The 23185-nt window shown below is 40.4% G+C and overlaps 1 protein-coding gene across 2 annotated transcripts in view; it reads right to left on the reverse strand.

The window, feature by feature from the left end:
• The window catches only part of LOC111142507 (oxysterol binding protein like 1A), a 236652-nt gene that overhangs the window by 20826 nt on the left and 192641 nt on the right, over positions 1-23185 (reverse strand). For both annotated transcript variants that reach the window (XM_022495736.1, XM_022495737.1), the window contains one exon: positions 11922-11997. In XM_022495736.1, coding sequence (XP_022351444.1) covers positions 11922-11997 — 76 coding nt within the window. The remainder of the gene's footprint in view (positions 1-11921; positions 11998-23185) is intronic.

A 23185-nucleotide genomic window follows, 5' to 3' on the forward strand; every position in this document is an offset into this window, starting at 1 on the left:
GTAAGGACATTGAAGCAGTAACCAAAAGCCTGCCAACAAACAAAAATCCAGGGCCCCATGACTTCACTGGTAAATCCTGCCAGACTGTACTTCTCAAACTTTTTAAAAAAAACTGAGGAAACACTTCCAAACACATTTTATGAAGGCAGCATTATCCCAATACCAAAACCAGACAAGGATACTACAATGAAAAGAAAATCGTAGAGCAGTATCTCTTATGAGCACAGATGCAAAAGACCTCAACAAAATATTAGCAAACCAAATGCAAAAGTACATTAAAAGGATCATATAGCATGATCATGTGGGATTTATTCTTGGGATGCATGATGGTTCAACACCAAAAATCAATGTGATACACCATATTAACAAAATCAATGATTAAGATCATATGATCATCTCAATAGATACAAACAACGCATGTGACAAAATTCCATAACCTTTCATGACAGAAACTCTCAACAAAGTGGGTAGAGAGGGAATATACCTCAACATAATAAAGGCTGTTTACGACAAGCCCACAGCTAACATCTTGCTTCCTAGGTAAACAGAATACAACAAAGAGCCCAGAAATAAATCCACACATATATGGATTGATTTTTGACAAAGGAGCCAAGAATATACAATGGAGAATAATTTCCTCAATACATGATGCTAGGAAAACTGGACAGCCACAGGCAAAGGAATGACACTAGATGACTATCTTACACCCTTCACAAGAGTCAACTCAAAATGGATTAAAGACTTTAACATAAGAACTGACACCATAAAACTAGATGAAAATATAAGGGGTAAACTCCTTGTCATACGCCTCATGACTTTTTTTTTTTTTAATCTGACACCAAAAGCAAAAGTAACAAAAGCAAAAACAAAAAACTGGGACTATATCAAACGGAAAAGCTTCTACACAGCAAAGAAAATCATCAACAACATGAAATGGCAACCTACAGAATGGGAGAAAATATATATAAATCATGTGCCTGATAAGAGGGTAGTATCCAAGATACATACACACACACACACACACACACACACACACACACACACACACACACATATGTGTGTGTATATATACATATGTGTATGTGTATGTATATGTACATATATCTTCCAACTCAATAGAAAAAAGATGACGTTCAAATGGCCCATAGATACAAAAAAGGTGCCCAATATGACTACTCATCAGGGAAATGCAAATCAAAACTATAGTGAGACACCACATGACATCTGTTTTACGTCTATAAAAGAGATGAATGGCTGGCAATGATGCAGAGAAAAGGGATCCCTTATGCACTACTGGTGGGACTGTAAAGTGGTACAGACACTATGGAAAGCACAGTGGAGGTTCAAGAACTTAAAAATAGAACTGCCATATGACCCAGCAATTCCACTTCTGGATATTTACCCAAAGAAATGAAAACACTAACTTAAAAAGACATCTGCACCCCCCATGCTCATTAGAGCAGTATTTATAATAGCTAATATGGAAACAACCGAAGTGTCCAGCAAAAGATAAATGGATTGAGAAAATTACAGTGATTACTGTGGTCAAGAAAACCACACACACACACACAAACACACACACACACACACACACACACACACAAACACACACACACACACACACAAACACACACACACACACACACACACACACACACACAGAGGAATATTATTTGGCCTTACAAAAGAAGACAATCTTGCCATTTGTGATAACATGGATGAACCTGGAGGGCATTATGCTAAGTGAAAGAAGCCAGACAGAAAGACAAATAACTCCATAGTATCACTGATATGTGGAAAACAAAACAACAAAAACAAAATAAAAATATGAAAAAGGGCAAACTCCAGAAACACAGTAGGGAGGTGGTTGCCAGGGGCTGTGGATAGGAAGTATCGGGAAAGATTGGTAAAACAGTACAATCTTACAGTTATAAGATGAATCAGATCTGAAGGTCTAATATATAACACAGCAACTATAGTTGATTAACCCTGTTTTGCATAAACAAAATTTGGTAAGAGTGGAGAATTTAAATGTTCTCACAGGAAAAAAAGTACCGAGGTGACTCACATGTTAATTAACTCAAGGGGATCCTTTCACAATGTATACCATATCCAATCACCTTGACATATACTTTCAATATCTTGCTATTTTGTCAGCTACCCCTCAAAGAAAATCTCTTCTTCAGCAAACTTACTGTACAGAATATGCATTAGAAATTAATTTTTTTCAGCAGATCTTTGAATCTTATGTACCGTCTACTAAGTGCCAGACACTGTTTTAGGCACTGGGTTCGAAGACCTGGCAGGGCCAACTCTGACCTGGAATGCCCTGCTCTCATCCCTCAACTCTTGTACATCCAACCCATATTTAAAGGCCCAGCCCAAGTCTCTCCCCTTCAACCATTCTAGCGCTCATTGATTTCTCACTTCCTCCAGCTCCCGGAGGACCAGACCCTAGATCTCACCATTTAGCCCTTGATCTCGTGGGAGACTTCCTGCTGCTGTGTCTGCTCGTCTTGCTAACTCTGCAGTAATACAGTTCCTGGGGGGAGGAGAGTGCCTTAGACGCCACACCCTGCCGGAGCCCCTACCCCACACGCTGCTCTGCAGTCCCTGTGCCCACCGACCTCATGCCTATTCAGGCATTTACCACAATGTGCTAGGCTTCCTGACTCCTTCACTGGGATACAAGCTCCTTGAAGTCAAACCCTCTTTTTAATGATGCACAACAGTTCCCATGGCAAAATGTGAGAAAAGGGAGGTTACAAAGCAACATGTTCAGCAGTAGGTTTTATAGACCTAGAAACAAATGCCAGAGGGTCACGGCACCAACTAGTTAACAGCTGTTACCTTGAGGAGTGGGCAGTACAGGGGATCTGAATTACTTCTTTATGCTTTTCTGTGTTCTCTAAGTTTCGTACAATGGACACGCATTGCTCTTTTAATCAGCAGTCAAGCAGGAGATTTATTTCAAAGTCTAATACTTTCAGCCTGGCAAAAGGAAGTGAACACGCTTGCGCCGCGGCAACTGGGACCGCCTTACAACACACACGCTGACCCGCTAGTCATAAAATGCACAAGAGAGAAACGAGATCTAAGCGGCAGAAGGGAAAAAGAGCAACAAAATCTGCTCAGGTTAGTCCAGTCCTAAGTGGCGACACTAAAGTGGTTTGAAGAGTGAGTCCTGAACAGAAAGCAGCACGGTGGCTGCCGGGGGGCAGGGGAGCTACAGGTGACACTGGTATGAAGTGTCCCTTCTGGAAAGGCTGGCTGGTAGGTGGGGACAGCTGCACAACAGAGTGAAGGCACGAACTCCACTGAACAGCATGCTCAGAAACGGTTAAGATGGTACATTTTATGAATGGGCTCTGAGATCAAAGGCCCCTTGCTACCTCATGCTTGTGTCACCTCAAGTAAGTCCCTCACCTCTCCCCAAATAGGCATTTCATTGTGTGCCTCACAGGGCTTGTAAAGATTAATTCATATATGACACTTAGAAGAGCAGCAGGCGTACAGTAAGTGAGCAATAAACGTTAGCTATGATCATTAAGAACACATGTGAGGACGCCAGGTCCTCCAAGATGCACAGAGGCAAGGGGGCCTCAAAGAGTAGGATACTTCGCCCTGTCACCGGGGACACTGAGCTGTAGAAAAGCTACTCAGAAGGCAGTATGGCTTCCAAGTTTTGTTTTTAAAGATTTTATTTATTTTAGAAATAGTACAAGTGAGCAGGGGGAAGGACAGAAGGAAAGGGAGAGACCCTTAAGCTGATTCCATGACCAGAGTAGAGTCCCACACAGGGCTCGATCTCACGACCCTGAGATCACCACCTGGGCCGAAATCAAGAGTCAGAGGCTTAACCGACTGAGCCACCCAGGTGCATCCTGTCTTCTGAGTTCTGGTTTTTGACGTGGGAGAGAGTGAAGGAGCGGACACCTCCCGGAGCCCCAGCCAGGCCGGATGGCTGTAGTCCTGTGGGCAGGCTCGGCTGGCTGGCTGCTCCATCCAGTCACCAAGAAGATAGGGTTCATCAGGGGGACGACTCAAGCCCTCTCCTTCGATGAGTGTGTGACCCACATCATGCTGTTCGTGCTCTCTACGTTTCACTCTATCATGTACAACAGCAGGGTGAGGCTTCATTACAGGAAGGAAAAACTTTAGCACTAAGCTGGATTCTGCATTTTTCTTTTAACCCCAAACAGCGCTAGAAGGACAATATACTCCCTGAGGCAGATGTGTTCGAGGCGACAGCATGTTTCCCTGTGCCGTGTTACAGAAGATCGGATGAGAATCCTGGCCTAGGGGCTTAATCTTTCATCTCGAAAGCAACACTAGGTGCGCTGCATCTCTTCACATATATTCTCCCAGGGAAAATACCCAGGCAAGGATGGGAGGGCAAGGGCCTGCTGGCCGCTCAACACAGCTGGCCAGGCTTCACAGGAGTTAGTGAGCCAGTGAGAGAGGGTGCACTATAGACCAGAGACCAAGGCACAAGGGACATGGTTTATCATCAATTCAACAGGTGGATTATTTTTAATCATTTGAAAAGCTCCTAAAATTCTTAAATAAGCTTCTTTAAATCCAGTGTTGCAATCCAGAATGACTTAAGCACCTTCTTCCTACTTCTTTTAATAACTCAGAATGTATGCATTTAAGGAACCAAAAAGGGCCAACATCTGGGCCCAACTAACAGAGGAGGAGTACGAAGGAAAGAAAAAGACCCTGGAAAACATATACACATAAATCAAGTCCAAGATAACACCCTCACCCCCTCAGAAGAGTATAAAAAGCTATTTTAAAATATAGCAATGGACGTATAACTTTATTGGTTCTATTAGTCAAATTATTTTAAAGTAACCTTACATTAATTTTAATTGTTAAAATCTACAGTTCCCTAGATATGTAATGAAAAATTCAAGTGACGCAAACTATATTTTGTTCTGTCTTGGAAATTTTTACTTCCCATATAATAGTCTGGTATTGGACTCTCTTGATACTGTATGCAACTAATTAGTATTGTGTAGATTCCAACAACAGGAAAAGAAACAACACAATATGAGGGTCAAGTTTCAGGCAGAAACATTAGCTGGACTACTTTTATCACTGGGAGCATGAGTCAGCTGGAAAAATTAAATATTTATGCCAGGCAGTTCCACCCTGTGACCCAGCTAAAAACAAAGTTTAAATTTATCCATGCAAATTAATAGCAACCAATGATGAAACTGAAGAAACTCTTAATTGCAATTTCTCATCAGGTGACAAACTGAGAATTAAAAAAAAAAAAAAAAGAGGGAGAGAGAAGGAGGCTTCATCACTTAAGCACTAATTAAACAACCTGAAGGCAAGGCCAAGTTTGATCCCAACTAAAATGGAAAACGTTATATGTACGTAAAGTCTAACACTGTAACAACCACATGTGCAAATATTTAAGACCTGGGTTACCCAGAGAAACTTAATTTAGGTCTTAGGCTAAACCTGTCTGCTCATTTGCCCAAGTGGCCAGCTTGCAGGCAGAGTCCTCACCCAGGAGTGTGACTCGAGCACTAAGTGGGTTTCTAGACTCTTCAGTGATGGTCAAGTGCTAGCTGCAGTCCTGGCTCTGTTCCTTGGATGTGCCTTCTGCAAGATGAAGCTGGCACTGGATTTTTCCTTCACAACACCGCCCCCCCCCCACAGACCTCCCATAGCTACCAAGGGGTAAAAATTCATCCCTCTTACATCTGAGGGCTTTGGAGGGTCAAAGGTCTCTTTCACATCTGCTGCTGCTTGGTCCCCTCCCTCCATAAGATGTCTACCATCTACTAGGTTATCTTGCACGAGAGGTTCTTGCTGTCTGAATACCACCAATTAGCCCAAAGCAGTCACACGAAGAACCCACAAGAGAGTTCCCTTGGGACTATCTGGATGAGTGGTCTGGAAAAAGCCTGCTGCCCTCATACCTTCCACTGCTGCTTACAGCACTGTTCCTCAACTCTCACAGACCAGGCCAAGGGGAACGCAACAGGGGAACGAGTGGAAGATAACACAGCCAGAAATGAAGGAACTATGGGGCAGGAAACAGGTGTATCTTTGTGTATGAACTGAACCACACTCTGTGAACCTTGGTGCAAACCAATGGTGAAAACAAAGAAAAAGACCAGGAAAGCTAGGAGGAGAATGACAAACAGATAAGATATTCCTTTCCCATTCTTCCTGTCTAGTAGCTGAGTCTTTGCAGACTTGGATGGACAGCCACTATGCAGGAACGTGGAAGGACGACAGACGCACTGGCTGAAGCTGGAACTGATCTCTGTCTTCACGCTGTATTCCCTAGAGGTGAAGTCACAAAGACTGTCCCTTAGCCACATGGGCCACATGCTTGAAGGAAACCCATTTCCAGGTGCTCAGCCTCCACAGGCACTCTTACTCTTAACGGTGGCAGGCCCAAGCAGACACCTGCACTGGATGTCATGCTGTTTCTCTTTTCCCACTTCCCCTTTCCCAGCTACCCTTCTGCAATGAGGGGTGGGGGAGGACACCTCCCACCACCTTGAATCATAGTATAGGATTCTTGCCCTAAAATGTAAAACTCCGCAGGGTGCCAAACGAAGGGAGGGTTAGAAGTACAGTACTGGGGTCAGGGAAGCCACTTTTAACTGAGACCCCATTAGTCTGAACTCCATGGGCTCCATGACTTTTTTCTGTTTCAGTTAAGGCAAAGACCTGACATCAGAAATGGGGCCTTCTAGCCGTTTCTACCATATTGGGGTATTCTGACTTCAGATCATCGCCAAATGAGGTGGTAAAGATGCTAGGTTTTGTTTAACTACTTTGCTGTTTCTGATCCCTGTCTCTCAAGGCAGTATTAACAATGCACCAGCTGCGGCAATGCTCCAGATTGTATCTAGGTCTGTATCAATCTTAGATTTAGAACTCACAGTAACATATACTAACATATTTATCTGACCCCCAAAATAACATCACACTCCTGACAGCTGACCTGGGCTGTGTCGGAGCGCAGTCCGGCTCCACGGCCGTGCGGCAGGCCCTCCCATCAAGCAAACGAGCTGAATCTGTGGCTTTGAGGGAAACATTTTACAGCTCATGCTAAGATGAAAGTTATTATATTGACACAGGTGTTTCAGTGAAAAATATTTCCATTTTCTCAGCCCCTTCACATTGTTACAAAGTGTATGTGAGTAAGAGGAAAGAGCTACGTGAAGCAAAAATTACATGCCCTGGGAAAGCTGCTCTGGCTACCTTTCCCAAAGACCAAGACACCTAGGACGTCAGTGGAGGCTAACAAGATGTTTCACAAGTTAAAGTTTTCCAAATTTTTGTTTGTAGTGACACTGAAGACGTCCTAATTGAGTTGTCAACTTATGGATCATAAAAAATATTTCTGATAATACATTGCTATCTGAATTTTGGTACACAGTTGGGAAAGGGTCAAAAAACTGAAGGATATTGCTAGATGCTAAAAAAAAAAACAAAAAAACAAAACCCACCAAACTCCTACTCCCATCTGTCTATTAATATGAGCAAGGTTTCTTAATCCTTAAATCTATTAAAAAATAATAATCATTACTGAAAATCCTGTCACAATCTAACAATAGGGGACATTCTCTGATATCTAAACCCAAGTGAAAAAATTTCATTTTATGAGTAACATTTTACGTTCTATATTAATATTTTCATAAATTTGGCAATGCTTGTTATTTTGATCACTCATATATTAATACTCTGAAGAATAACTTGATGCAGAGAAACTTTATTAAAATCTTATGGTTATGGGATATATGCTATAAAATTTTTATTTTTGTATGTATTTTTGCGATAGCAAAGTATGATAATCAATAAAAGAACTTCAAAGATAAAAAAGTTAAGGATAATATTCCATAAGAAATATGGAATGGAAATATGAGTTAAAGGAGCAAATGGACTATAAACTTTTCAACTCTTAAGGAACAGCTTGCTCTTGCATTCAAGCCTCTATGGTATTTGGTTTCACTGGATAGTATTTAAAAGAGTGATGTAACATTTTTAAAGGTCAGTTTTTATAAATACATCAGGACTTTTTCATCTCTGATAATAATCCAAATACTAAAATTCTAGGACTCCAGGACATTTAACAAACACAGGGTTGGCACCCGCAAAGCCATGAGCACAGATGCCTGCTCCACTTTTGTGCCTATACACCCCTTTGCCTCACCTGGTGCCGGCCCTGGTTCCAAAAGTCACTAAGTGTAAACACGGTGACCTAACCTCTGGGTGAGTCCCACTGAGGAACCCTAAAGGGAGGAGAGAGAAGAGGAGGAAGAAAACAAGGAAAGCACAGGACAATAGGATTATGAGATTAGAGCCCTGCAATAAAAGGACAATGGGAATAAGGAAGTAAGCTTCAGACTAACCAGTATCAGAACCGATTCTAAGCTGGGAATTGAGTATCAGTTATGTAAAGTATTCATTTCATGTAGTATAATCCAGCAGTTGGTAACATAATCCTGTCCAAAACAGACTGGAAGAATAAGGAAGGATGTCAATTAGTTTGGAAAAGTCTCTATGTTCTTTTCAGAAAAAAGCAAAGCAGACTGTGTGCGTCTCTGGAAGTGGAGGATGGGGTCAAAGTGAGCCGGGCTGGGGAAGGGGCTGCAGGGCACGGCGGTCCAGGACGGCAAAGGTCTGGAGAAGATACTCTGACCTTCTTCCTGATGAAGACAAATTATACTTAGACAATACCTAACAGATAAGCATCTCTCACGAGTTCATAAAAGCCAGGTATTTTTGTTTTTTGTTTTAAAGTTTTTAATTTTTATATAATCTCTACACCCAAAGTGGGGACTGAACTCACAATCCGAGATCAAAGTTGCACGCTCCATGGACTGAGCCAGCCAGGTGCCCCAAAACCATGTCCTGTGAATAACAACACTATACCACCATAAGGGGCATTCTTTTTTAAAAAAGTTGGGACTGGGCCCCAGTTCAGAGTAGAACTGTGGATGTTCACACTCTCTACTCTCATCTGGTATGCTCCTCAATTTACAGAGACATCATGAAACACTCTGGTTTGACACCAAATATCCTCCGCTACTTTTAAGACTTATTGTTATTAAACTGAGAAACTGGGACTGTGAAGCTTTGGGGAAGAGCTGGCTGAAAGAAAAGTGCATGGTTTTTGTAACTGAGATTTACCCACAGAGTAAGGAACTCAAGTGAATGGATTAAGTGTAACACAATCACAGAAATGCAATGCAGGATTTAAAAAAAAAGTCTTCATTTTGACTTCAGTGCAATAAAGGCTACAGACATTACATTTTTTTTAAGTTTTGGACTATTTTCTTTTGGAAGATAGAAGGAGGTTGATGTTGGAGGAGTCAATATGAAAAATTACTTTTAAAAATTTAGTCTGGGGCGCCTGGGTGGCTCAGTGGGTTAAAGCCTCTGCCTTCGGCTCAGGTCATGATCCCGGGGTCCTGGGATCGAGCCCCACATTGGGCTCTCTGCTCAGTAGGGAGTCTGCTTCCTCCTCTCTCTCTGCCTGCCTCTCTGCCTACTTGTGATCTCTGTCAAATAAATAAATAAAACCTTTAAAAAAAATTTAGTCTAGCAATGATATTTGCATTTCTCTTTCAAGATACACAGTACTTTAAATCTATTGTTGGCCAACACTTAACACCTTTTGATTGTTTCTATTGCCTGTGAGAGAGGGATCCTACGACAGTGCCCAAAGAACAGCACTTCCAGGGACGCCTGGGTGGCTCAGTTGGTTAAGCAGCTGCCTTCGGCTCAGGTCATGATCCCAGCGTCCTGGGATCGAGTCCCGCATCGGGCTCCTTGCTCATCGGGGAGCCTGCTTCTCCCTCTGCCTCTGCCTGCCGTTCTGTCTGCGTGTGCTTGCTCTCTCTCCCTCTCTCTCTCTCTCTCTGACAAATAAATAAATAAAATCTTTAAAAAAAAAAAAAAAAAGAACAGCACTTCCAAATGCTAATTTCCTTTCAGTCCACATTAATAAATGTTCCTCTAAGAACGGTTATCTTATAAACTCAACAGAGACTCTTCACTTACAAGTAGTTCTACACCTAAAAAATAAAAGTAAAACCATTCTTCGAGAGAAATAAGAGTATCTTTCAAAGTGTGACCGGTAGGATCCAACAAAACATTATGTCCTATCTTTTAAAAGAATGCTTATTCTCTAGCTGGACAGAATGCTTGCTTTAGACAAATGCTGGTCACTAGCCTGAACAAATTCATGACCTCAACCACTAAATCTGACACTTGAGAGACAGGAGATGGTAGCAGACAGACTGAAGTAAGACAAATATAGAAAACTATTTTCCACAATGTCCAAAAAGACTCAACCACATCTGAAGTTTGCATACAAATTCCGTTGACCAAATAGTCTTTGACAGATGTGGCACCCATTCTACAGGGAGGGTTTCATCCATTAGAGACTGTGTAATCAATACAGTGAGCTGGAATCATCATTAATTTAATGTAATGCGAAATATGATGACTATTTTTATGATGAACATTCCTTTTTTGAACCTGGTTTTAAACACACACATATATGCCTATTTGTATACTAAATCATAATGGTAAATATGTTTACTAAGGGTTTGAAAAATAATGACTCTATGGAATACAAATATTAATTTTTTGTCTGGAAAATTTCAGATCCAAAGGCAGTAGTATGTGTAACATCTTACTTGAGAATATATACATTTGGTTTGTCCTGATGAATCTTAATATAATCAAAATAGGATGAGAGGAAGGTGCTCTGATTCTCAAATGGGATTAACTGCTGCTAATAATATTGAGCATTATGCTAAACCAGGGACTTCCTAGATAATTTACATAAGTTATGTTATTTATCTCTCAATACACCTAGTAGGTACAAATTAGTCTCCTGACTTTACACAGGAGGAAACCCGATCAGGGGTGGTAAGGTGACTTCCCCCGGATCTCAGGAAACACAAGGCTGGGATAAATCCCATTATCCGGCTGTAGAGCTTAGCTGAATTACGCTCTACATAGCAGAATCAGAAAATACTTGTTTAAAATGAATGTTTCTGGGATTAGCTCCTTGGAAGTCACATTTGGAAAGCCTCAGATGAGAGGACCCCATGCAGAGAACAGGGACGTTAGAAAAATGCCCAAGTGGGAATATCAGAAGCTGCAAGGATTTCAAGCACCAGAATGAAAACAAAGTGAATATACTTCTTGGTGCAGGGAAAATTCTTGGAGGTCTCCCAGAATGCACATTAAATTTGCAAAATTACAAAAAGGAATGTCCAGGTAGATTCTCTAGCAGCTTAGGACTCGCGTGTTTTAAAATTTTTATCATTCTAGTTGGTCAAAGGTCGTGCTGGAAGAGTTAAGATAACTTTACTCAGAATTCTAGCCTAACTGATGTCAGGATGGTGCTGTGAACCACTGTTTTAAAGAGAATCAAAGGATTTATGGAATAGTAAATTTTGCCATCTGCCGCCCTCCCCCCAAATCAAATCGACCTGCACAGCTAAGGAGAGACACACTCCAAGTATCTAATACATCACACTTAAAAATTTGAAGTACAAAACAACGAGCTCATGCAAAGAAGTGTCCATGAAATTTCTACCTTCTACACTTTGGCGAATCTGTGCTCTCTGAGAGAATTTTTGGGTAATCTTATAGGGAAATACAAATGTTGTATTACAACAGGAAAAGAGCATTTTCTTTATTTTTTTAGAGTAAAAAGTCACATTAAAATCCTACTGCAATGGCATAAAGAGTGGTTCAAATTCTGTCAGGCAGACCTAAGACTTTCCAATTTCTGATTCTCACAAGTTTCCATAAACTGTTGTACATCACATTTATGCCAACATGAAGATTCCCTTCCAAAGGATATGCAGGGAAACCTGTATCTACTTTATGTTATATTATAAAATTGAGAGTTCATTTACCATTCCAATACATTTTCTCAGGATGCTCCAGATGCTGAAGTCATTTCTGGAAAACATAGGAGAAGGCAAGCTTGTTCTGAAAGAAGAAAAGAAAAATAAACGGTTAATTTTAGTGCCATTGGCACTAGGAAGGAAAAGCTATTGCCATTAATATGAATATCACAGGCACGTAGGTATAGAGGCTGTAAAAATGTGCTTGGTTATGGACAGATGGGGTCTGTCTGGGGTTGTAGTCCTGACCACTGCTATGCTGGTCCCTGTGAAGTGTCACAGGGTTACACTGTGAAGTGTTATTCTGATCCTGGTGATCCCAGCTCCTCCCACTGGGTGTCCAGCTGTGTGCACCACCTCAGAGGTCCGTGTTCCTTCCGTGCGCTGGCACACTGAAGATAACGGTCGTTGGGTTCACGACACACCTACCCTATCTTGATACTTCATATATTATTTTACTCTAGCTGCTAAACAATGTAAACAATATGCCATCACAGGGCTTAGTTTAAGGTTTTTAAGAAATTAAGTGGAAAAAAGCAAATGAACTACAAAGCCAAAGCCAAATTTAGGCCTGGCATTATACATTAGTACTTCCCCCAAAGACGTTGACATTGAACAAAATTTAGCATCTAGGGAAGGAGCATTTTCAAAGCCCCTGCATGGGTTTGGAGGCAACCAGAAGGATGGTGGATGTCCATGGCAAAGGGTCTGTGGCCTGGTGGAACCTGTCAGAGGCTCAGGCATCCCGAAGTCCGGCCTGGCTGGCCAGAACCGCCCCACTTTCACAAATCACAATGACGGCACTACCAAGGGGAGCAGTGAGAGGTGCCCAGACCAACTTTCTGAAACGCTGTTAAGATGGTACATTCTTTCTGGTTATCTTACCTTATGGCAAGGGATGCTGGCTTAGCAGTTGCCATTTAAAACATACCTCTGTAACTAAAAATACTAAAGAAAATAGTAAGCAAAATAATTACCTTCTAACGAATAATTACTCTGTAAACTAAATTTGAATTGTAGAAGTTAATATAATTTTTAAATAAATAATATTTTAAAATCCTCCAGGGTAAAATTCTTCTGCTAATCTTTTTCTTTTTTAGAAACACACACTGCTCATTTGGCAGATCTGTCATCGAACCAGTCTGCTGGATAAGTAGCCACAGATGGTATTTAAATCACATTCTCCACAATCCAGGACTGTGAATCCCTGTGACATGAACACGGGAACCGAGGGACAGATTCCCTGCCATACTATGTACCATTCACATGTACAATGCTGTTTTACAGATGTGTATTTGGCCCCTGAGAAACACAGGGTTTGAACTGTACCAGTCCACTTATATGTGGGTTTTTATATACAGCACAGTACTGTAAATGTATTTTCTCTTCCTTATGATTTTCTAAATAACATTTTGTTTTAGCTCACTATATTTTAATATATTATACATAATACGTATGACACACAAAATATGTGTTAATTGTTGGTTTTATGTTATCGGTAAGGCTTCCCAGCAATAGTAGGTTGTTAGGAGTTAAGCTTTTGAGAGGTCAAAAATTACACATGGGTTTTTGACTCCCTGGGAGGTATAGTATTCAGGGGTCAACCATATTTTCTAGCCTTTGGCTATGAAAAAGTCAGCCAGAATGGAACAGATGCTAAAATCTTTGTGAAGATGGAATGAGGGCCTGTAAGTCCTCCCAACCAACGGTTACATTGAGTGTACAGGTATGTATTACTATTTGGATTAAAGGCAAGAAGAATAAGAAATATTCTGGAAGCAAGAAGATAAAAGACATCCAAGGCTTTTTGTTTTTAATTTTAAATTTTGAAATCATTACAGGACCGCCAGCCAAGAATCCCACCTGGGAATATTCCGCATTCATTTTTACCCACATATCTCATTATGATGTTTTAGGAAACCGTAGTAGTTACTCATTCACCTGGAGGTCAGATTATCTGCAATGTTATCTATTCTAGAGCACAACCAGAAAGCAGAGGTAAAAGGGATTTCCGGAACAGGCCATCACAAAGCCCAGGTATTTTTCTAGTGTAAAACACACAGAAGCGAACTCCTTCAGATCACATCCTGTGCAATAAGCTGATCAAGGGCAGCAAGAGAAACACTGGCCTTCAGGACAAGTACACAATGTGGAAGTTGTAGCACAGTAAAAGACCTCAGGGTTGTTGACTGTAATCTGAGTCAAGAGCACAACGAGGCTGCCAAAAAGGCAGGTGCGATCTCAGACTGCCAAAAGAACAGTAGCTAGAACATTCCTAAGGACAACTCTGCAATGATCAGAGCAGAGCCAGGATTCAGCTCCATGTGCCACTTTTAAAAGGAACCTTAACACTTCCACTCAGGAAGAATTATCAGAGGCTAGGCAAAGGTGTCCGGAAAACATTTCTTACAAGCAATGGATGAAGGCAAAGTGCATTCCAGAAGAAACAAAAGAAAGTGGAAGTCTGGGGAACAGTAGGCATGACAGAGGTCTTGGGGTTTTAGAGGAAAGGGCTAAGAGTAATAGCGGCCCCACACCCCACCCTCCCAACAAGAGCCTTCCCTAAGCACCTTTGACTGCTTCAGTATTCTTCACAGCACTGATCAACACGTGACATATCACTGTAGGCTCCTGAGTATTAACTGCATCCCCCAAAATGTTATGCACACTCCCAGAGAACTCATGTTTCATCCACTGCTTATTCCTGTTGCCTAACACAAAGGAGGATTTTAAGTAATTGTTGAATGAACTCTAGAATGGATAAGGCCTATTAGCATGTATTAACTTTTTCATAAAGAACTTGGTTTTGGGTGCCTGGGTGGCTCAGTGGGTTAAGGCCTCTGCTTTAGGCTAGGGTAGTTATCTCCCAGGGTACTGGGATCAAGCCCCGCCTCTGCCTCGGGCTTTTGGCTCAGCAGGGAGCCTGCATCTTCCCACCCTCCCGTGCCCCCCCCCCACTAAGTGTGATCTCTGTCAAATAAAAAAATTTGTCAAATAAATAAAATCTTAAAAAAAAAAAAAGAACTTGGTATAATCTATACTACACAAATGATGAGGACTAGAACCACTGGTGGAAGTTAGAAGATGCTGATATAAAAGTCTGTCTCACAGTTATAATACAGAATACAAAAATGATAAAGAAAAGATTCTTATTAGGTAAAGGTTTCAAACAGAGGCTGAATGATCCCTTTCTGTCATGGCCCAAAAAGGCACTCCTGCACTGGGTGGAAAGCTGATTTAGAAGAGCTAGGCCAGGGATGTCACTAAACATCCTCTAGGGAGGAAGATGGATGCCCACACAAAGAATTATCAGCTTTAAGTATTAGTGGGGCCAAAGTTGAAAAACCTCCCACAGAAATATGAAAGTTTCATATACAAGTTTAAATTTTGCAGGGCTACATTAAAAAAGATAAATTCATTTTCATAATAAATTTTATTTGGGAGTGATGTCGGCATCATGGTGCTGTGAATCATTCCTCTTCTGTTCCCTCTGTTTTACAACTAACTGGACATACATACCCCGGAAGGGGGAAAAGCAACAACAACAACAAAACGACACAGCGCCTCTGCACTGCGTTGGTACCAGGATGCCCAAGAAATGCCTCCATCTGTGTTCCCTAAAGTGGGTGGACCAGACCATGGAAGAGGCGGGGGAGCTGGCAGTGGTGGCCAGGGATGGCAGTGAAGGAAGCAGCTGGGCCTGCAGTGAGCCAGCACAACCTTTCTGGCAGAGGAGGTAGAGGGGTAAGGCAGCGAGTGGGGGGCGGTCTGCCTGACAACAGGCGCTGCAGCTGGAGGGACCAGGTACCCTGAGAAAAGACCCCAGTGGCTGGAGGGAGCTAATTAAAGGGAAGTAGGCAGACAAAGAGAACTGAAGGAAAGCATCTCCTTCTCTATGCCCCAAGGGGCAAGAGGCAAAAGCCTGGCCCACAAACCTCTGGAACCCTTCCCACTCGAAGATCCCTCCACCTGGCCATGGGTACACCCAAAGCCCCAAGTGCTAAGTACATACCCATCCCCCCACCCCCCACTTTGCCACTCCTCTGCTTTTTTCATGCTCCCAACCCTTAGCAGGAAGTCCGTGCTGGTAACAAAAATCAAAAAGTTGTGCTATAGCCCCATCTTCTGGAAAACAAAAGGAAAACCCCCCATCTACCAACCTGTTGAACTGTTAGAATCAAAGTAAACAAAGCCTTGGCTAAATAAGAAGTGTTCACGACTTCAAATGTGGAGGCAGGGGCACGTCTCATCAAACACTGTGAAAAATCACTGGAATATGGTATCATAAAAAAATAATTCCAGCAATGGAACCCAAAGATATGGAATATTACAATCTAACTGGTAATTTAAAATAGCAGCTATGATGAAATTCAAAGAACTGTAAGAAAACTCCAAATGGCAATATGGTGATCACAGGAATAAAATTAACAAATATAAGTGCTTTATCAGAGAAACTGAAATTCTAAAATAGAAATAAACAAATTCTGGAGCTGAAGAACTCAATAAATGGGATGAAAAATGCATTAGAATGTGCTGGAAATGCAGCTGATCATATGGAAGAGAGGATTAGCAAGCTTGAGAACAGAAATATAGAAATGATTCAGGTGGAAGAGAGAGAAGAATTTAAAAAAGTGAAAATAACCTATGAGAACTATCTGACTCCATCAGAAATGCCAATAAGAGAATAATGGGTATCTTAGAAGGGAAGAGAGAGAGAAGGCAGCAGAGAGTGCATTTAAATAATAGGTGAGAACTTCCCAAACCTGAGGAAGCAACTGGATATATAAGTCCACGAAGCTAATAGAACACCTTCTTGTCTCAAGGCAAAGGGACCTTCTCCAAGATACATTATATTAACATTGTCAAAAGTCAGTAATAGGGGCGCCTGGATGGCTCAATCAGTTGGGTGTCTGGCTTTGGCTCAGGTCATGATCCCAAAGTCCTGGGATTGAGCCCTGCATCTGGCTCCCTGCTCCACGGAGAGCCTGCTTCTCCCTCCCCCTCTGCCTGCCAGAAAGTCTCCCTGCTTGTGCGAGTCTGCACTCACTCACTCTCTGTCAAATCAATCTATCTATCTTTAAAAAAAAAAAAAAAAAAGTCAATAATAAAGAGGGAATTTTAAAGCTACCCAGGAAAAAAATATACAGTAACCTACAAAGGTCCCCCAGTAGGCTATTAGCAGATTTCTCGGCAGAAACTCTATAGGCCAGGAGAGAGATGAATGACATATTCAAAATACTGAAAGATAACAACTGCCAGCTAAGAATACTCTACCTGGCAAAGCTATCTTGCAGATATGAAGGAGAAACAAAGGCTTTCCCTAACAAACAAAAGCTAAAAGAGTTCACCACTACTAGACTTGCCTTAACAGAAGTATTGGAGGGAACTCTTCAAGCAAAGAAACGAAAAGATGAAAGTATGCAAAATTCCATCTGATTAACCAGGCAAGTAATAATGCTATAACTGCTTTACTATAACTTTTTTTTTTTAGAATACTATATTAAACTCGCATTAGAGCATAAAGGAAAAGAGCATGGAAAGTAACTATAGGTACTGTAACTTGGTAACAAAATCATAACATAAAAAGAGATAATTTACCTTTACCTTTTCTGTAAGTTGTACCAAAACATCTACTTCTTTCATTTGTACCATTCCTTCAGAGTATTTGGTACGCGCCCCCCCGCCCCCGCCAGAAATAGATAATTTGTAACAGCAAAGGATAAAACCTTTGTGGTGAATGAAGACAGAGTGCTATCAGCAGAAAAAGGACTATTTTGTGAGATGTTTTATGTAAACCTCATGGTTACCATGAAGTGAAAATCTAGAGCAGAGGCACAAAACATAAAAAAGGGGGAGACTGAGCAAATCACTATGGAAAACGACCAATTTACAAAGGTAGAAACAAGAAAAAAGAAACAATGGAGAGATAAAATAACCAAAAGACCACGATAAAATGGCAGTAGTTAGTCCTCACATAACAATAATCACCTTGAATGTAAATGGACTGAACTCACCAATCAAAAGGCAAAGTAACAGGGTGGATTAAAAAAAACAAGAGCCAGGCACTGGGTGGCTCACTTGGTTAAGTGTCCAGCTCTTGGTTTGGCTCAGGTAATGATCTCCGGTCCTGAGATCAAGTCCCATAACAGCTCTGCACTCTAGGCTGGGTTGGGTGGGTCGGGGTGGGTCTGAGATTCTCTCTCTGCCCCTCCCTGCAACCCCTCAAGCCCCAGCTCGTGTACATGCTCTATTTTATATTATATATCTATAAATAAAATATATAATAGAAAAAAAATATATATGATATATATCTATTTATAAATATATATATTTTTCTATTATATATCTCTTTATTTATAAAAAAACAAATCTTAAAACACACAACACACACACACCAGAGCCAACTATGTGCTGCTTAATAGGAGCTCTAAAGACATTCATAGGCTCAACATGAAAGAATGGATGACAATACTGCAAGCCAAAAAAGAAAAAAAAAAGTTTGGTGTAACCATACTCGTATCGGGCAACATAGATTTCAAGCCAAAAAGGGTACAAAGAAGGTCATTATATAAATGATAAGGGGTGTGTCGATATATCAAGAAGATATTACAATCATAAATATATACAGTCTTGACAACGGAGCACTGAACATATATTAAACAACCCATAATAGATCTTTCGGGGGTGACACCTGGGTAGCTCAGTTGGTTAAGCGTCTGCCTTTAGCTCAGGTCATGATTTCAGGCTTCTGGGACTGAGTCCTATGTCCGGCTTCCTTGCTGGGCAGCAAGTCTGCTTCTCCCCTTCCCTCTGCCCCTCTCCCTGCTTGTGTGTGCTTGCTCTCTCTTGCAAAAATAAATAATTAAAAAAAAATAGATCTTAAGGAAGAAACTGAAAATGATATAGCAACTGTAGAGGAAATCAGTACCCAGTATTAGCAATGGATAGATTGTCCAAAGAAAGATAAAATCACATCACACCTTAGGATAGATGGAATTAACAGACATTTACAGAACCTGCTATCCAACAGCAGCAGAATACACATTCTTCACAAGTGCACCTGGGACATTCTCCAGGATAGATATATGATAGGTCACAAATCTTAGCAAATTCAAGAAGATGAAAGTCACACCGGGTATCTTATCTGATCACAATGCATGAAATAGTAATCAGTGAGAGGAAGTGAGTAGATATAAAAATATGTGGAAACTAAACATTCTTCTAAACAACCAATGGGTTAAAAAAGAAACCAAAAGGAAATAAAAAATTATCTTGAAACTAATCAGATGAAAACACAACAGATCAAGTATTGTGGGAGGCAACACAGCAGTTCTGAGGGGAATAGCAATGTGTTATGTTAAGAAATTAGATCTCAAATAAGCAACCTAACTTTACACCTCAAGGAACCAGAAAAAGGAAAAATTAAGCCCGAAGTTAGCAGAAGGAAGGAAATAATGAGGATCAAACTATAAATAAATAAAATAGCAGAAAAACAAGAGAAAGGATAAATGAAACAAGGATCTGGTTCTTCGAAAATATAAACAAAATCGACAAACCTTTAGCTAGACTAAAAAACCCTCCAAATTAGAAATGAAAAAAAGACATTACAACTGATACTATAAAAATACATTGAATCATAACAGACTACTATGAACAATTATATGCCAACAAATTATATAACATAGAAGAAACATACATTTCTAGAACACATAACCTATCAACACTGTGAATCAAGAATAGAAAATCTGAACAGACCAATAAGGAGGAAAGAAATTGAACAAGTAATTAGAAAAACTTCCAACACAGAAAACTCCCAGACCAGACAGTTTCACTGAATAATCTACCAACATTTAAAGAAGAATTAGCACCAACCTTCCTCAACCTCAGGAAATATCGAGGAGGAAGGAACACTTCCAAACTCAATCTGTGAAGCTAGCATTACTATGACACTCAAACCAGATAAGGACACCATAGGAAAACTATCAACCAATATCCCTATGAATACAGATGTGAAAATTCTCAACAAAATATTAGCAAACTGAACTGAAGAACACATTAAAAGACTACACACCATGTCCAAGTGGGATTTATCCCTGGGATGTGAGTATAGCTCAACACACACAGATTAATAAATGTAAAAGATAACATCAATAAAATGAAAAATAAAAATCACAGGACCATCTCAGTAGATGCAGGAAAAGCATTTGACAAAATTCATCCTTTCATGATCTCCTTAACAGATTGGGTATGGAAGGAACATACCTCGACATAATAAAGGCATATTTGATAAACTCAAAACTAACATTATACTTCATGGAAAGGAAACTGAAAACGTTTCCTCTAAGATCAAGAACAAGGCAAGGATGCCTACTCTCACCACTCAGATCTAATACAATACTGGAAGTCCTAGCTGGAGAAATTTAGCGAAGCGAAGAAATAAAAGGCATCCATTACGATGGTGTGAAAGTGATATGCATTCAGTAGAGACCACATTTCAAATTTTGATTTTAGATCTTTTCCCGGGCTAAGCACATGTATGATACTCTCATTATGCCACGCAGTGGCAGCTGCAGCCCCCAGTCAGCCACACAACTACAAGGGTAAACAATCAATACACTCAGAACCACTCTGCACCCATTCAACCATTTGGTTCAATAAATTACAGGAGATATTCAACACTTTTTATAAAACAGACTTTGTATTAGATGGTTTTGCCTAACTGTATGCTAATATAAAGATGGACTAGGCTAAGCTGTGATGTTGGGTAGGTTAGGTGTATTAAATGCATTTTTGACTTACGATATTTTCAACTTAATGATGGATTTATCGGGACGTAACCCCATTGCAAACTGAGAAAGATCAGTATAGAAAACGCCAAAGAATCAGTAAACACACACACACACACCCACCCACCCACCCACACACAAAACTGTTGGAACTAATCAGCAATTTCAGTGAAGTGGCAGGATGCAAAATCAACAGACAGAAATCAATTACACTACTTTACACTAATGATGAAGCAACTGAAAAAGATAAAACCATCCTATTCACAATAACATCAAAAATAATAAAACACTTAAGAACCTTAACCAAGGATGTGAAAAATCCATACAATGAAAACTACAAAACTTTGCTGAAAGAAACCAAAGTCACAAATGGCAAGACATCCATATTCATAGATGAGGAGACTACTGTTAATATGTCCATACTACCCAAAGCAAACTACAGATTCAACGTAATACACATCAAAATATCAAAGACATTCTTCACAGAAATAGAAGAAACGATCCTAAAATTTGTGTGGAACCATAAAAGAGCCTGGATAGTCAAGGTAATACTAAGAAAAAAGAACAAAGCTGGAGGTATCATACTTCTGGATTTCAAACTATACTATAAAGCCATAGTAATAAAAAACAGTATGGTAGTGGCACAAAAATAGACACGTGGATCAATGGAACAGAACAGAAAGCCTGGGGCGCCTGGGTGGTTCGGTCAGTTAAGTGTCTGCTTTCAGCTCAGGTCATGATCCCAGAGTTCTGAGATCAAGCCCCACATTGGGCTCACTGCTTGGCAGGGAGGCCTGCTTCTCCCTCTCTCTCTGACTGCCACTCCCCCTGCTTTTGCTCTCTGTCAAATAAATAAATAATTAAACAAAAACAAAATAGAAAGCCATATGTGACAAACTCAAGCTGATATTAACACAGCTACCACAGCTAACACATATCTAAAAATAGATACATCAACCAATGGAACAGAATAGAAAGAATAGAAAGTTAAACCCTAGCATATCTGGTCAACTACTATTCAACAGGAAAGCCAAGAATACTCAATGGAGAAAGGAGTCTCTTCAACAAATGGTGCTAAGAAAAACTGGACACACACATGCAGAACAGTGCAACTGGACACCAATCTCACATCACTCACAAAAATTAACTAGAAATGGATCAAATACTTCAACCTAAGAGATGGTACCATAACTCCTATAAGAAAATATGGGAAAAAAGCTCATCAGTATTGGTCTTGGCAATGATTTTGGAGGCGGGATGTCAAAAGCACAAACAAAAGAAAAAAGCAATAAATGGGACCAATATCAAACTCAAAAGCTTTGGACAGCAAAAGAAACAACAAAATGAATAAACAACCTACAAAGGAAAAATTCTGCAAATTACATATAAGATAAGGAGATAATGTCCAAAAAATATCAAGAACTCAGTCAACTTAGTAACAAGAAATAGGTTGCCTGGGTGGCTCATGGATTAAGCCTCTGCCTTTGACGTAGGTCATGATCTCAGGGTCCTGGGATTGAGTCCCGCATCCGGCTCTCTGCTCAGCAGGGAGCCTGCTTCCTCCTCTCTCTCTGCCTACTTATGATCTCTGTCAAATAAATAAAATCTTTTTTAAAAAAGTAACAAAAAATAATCCAATTAAAAAATAGGAAGAACTAAATAAATGTTCCTCCAAATCAAAATGAGGAGACAAATGAAAAGATGCTCAACATCACTAATCATCAGGGAAATGCAAATCAAAGCCACAATGAGCTATCACCTCACACTTGTTAGAATGGCTATCATCAAGAAAACAAAAGACAACAGGAGCTGGTAGAATGTGGTGAAAGGGAACCCTTATATACATTGTTGGCGGGAACGTACATTGGTCCAACCACTATGGAAAACATGGAAGCTCCTCAAAAAAGAAAAAATCTACGATACGATCTAGCAATTCCATTTCTAGGTATATACCCAAAGGAAATGAAAACAGGATTTTGATAAGATACATGCACTCCCATGTTTACTACAGTTTTATTTATAAGAGCCAACACGTAGAAACAACCCAAATGCCCATCAATGGACGAATGGATTAAAAAAAAGATGTGGTACATATACACAATGGAGGAATAGTCACAAGAAAAGATATTTTTCTAATTTGCAACACAGATGGACTTTGAATAGTTGATACTAAGTGAGATAAATCAGAGACAAGTACTGGATGGTACGACTTATATATAGACTCTAAAACCACTAAACCTATAAAAAAGAAAGTAAAGTGGTGGTTTCTAGGGACTGGGGGGGATAAAAGTGATGGTACTTAAGGGTACGAACCTGCAATGAGTAGTAAATAAGCCGTGGAGATCTAATGGACAGAAGAATAAATACAGGCAATATTGTATTATTATTTTTTTAAAGATTTTATTTATTTATTTGAGAGAGAGCGAGAATATGAGAGAGAGAGAGCATGAGAAGGGGGAGGGCCAGAGGGAGAAGCAGACTCCCTGC

This window comes from Enhydra lutris, unplaced genomic scaffold, assembly GCF_002288905.1.
Source record: "Enhydra lutris kenyoni isolate GAN:26980312 unplaced genomic scaffold, ASM228890v2 scaffoldscaffold8, whole genome shotgun sequence".
Lineage (NCBI taxonomy): Eukaryota > Metazoa > Chordata > Mammalia > Carnivora > Mustelidae > Enhydra > Enhydra lutris.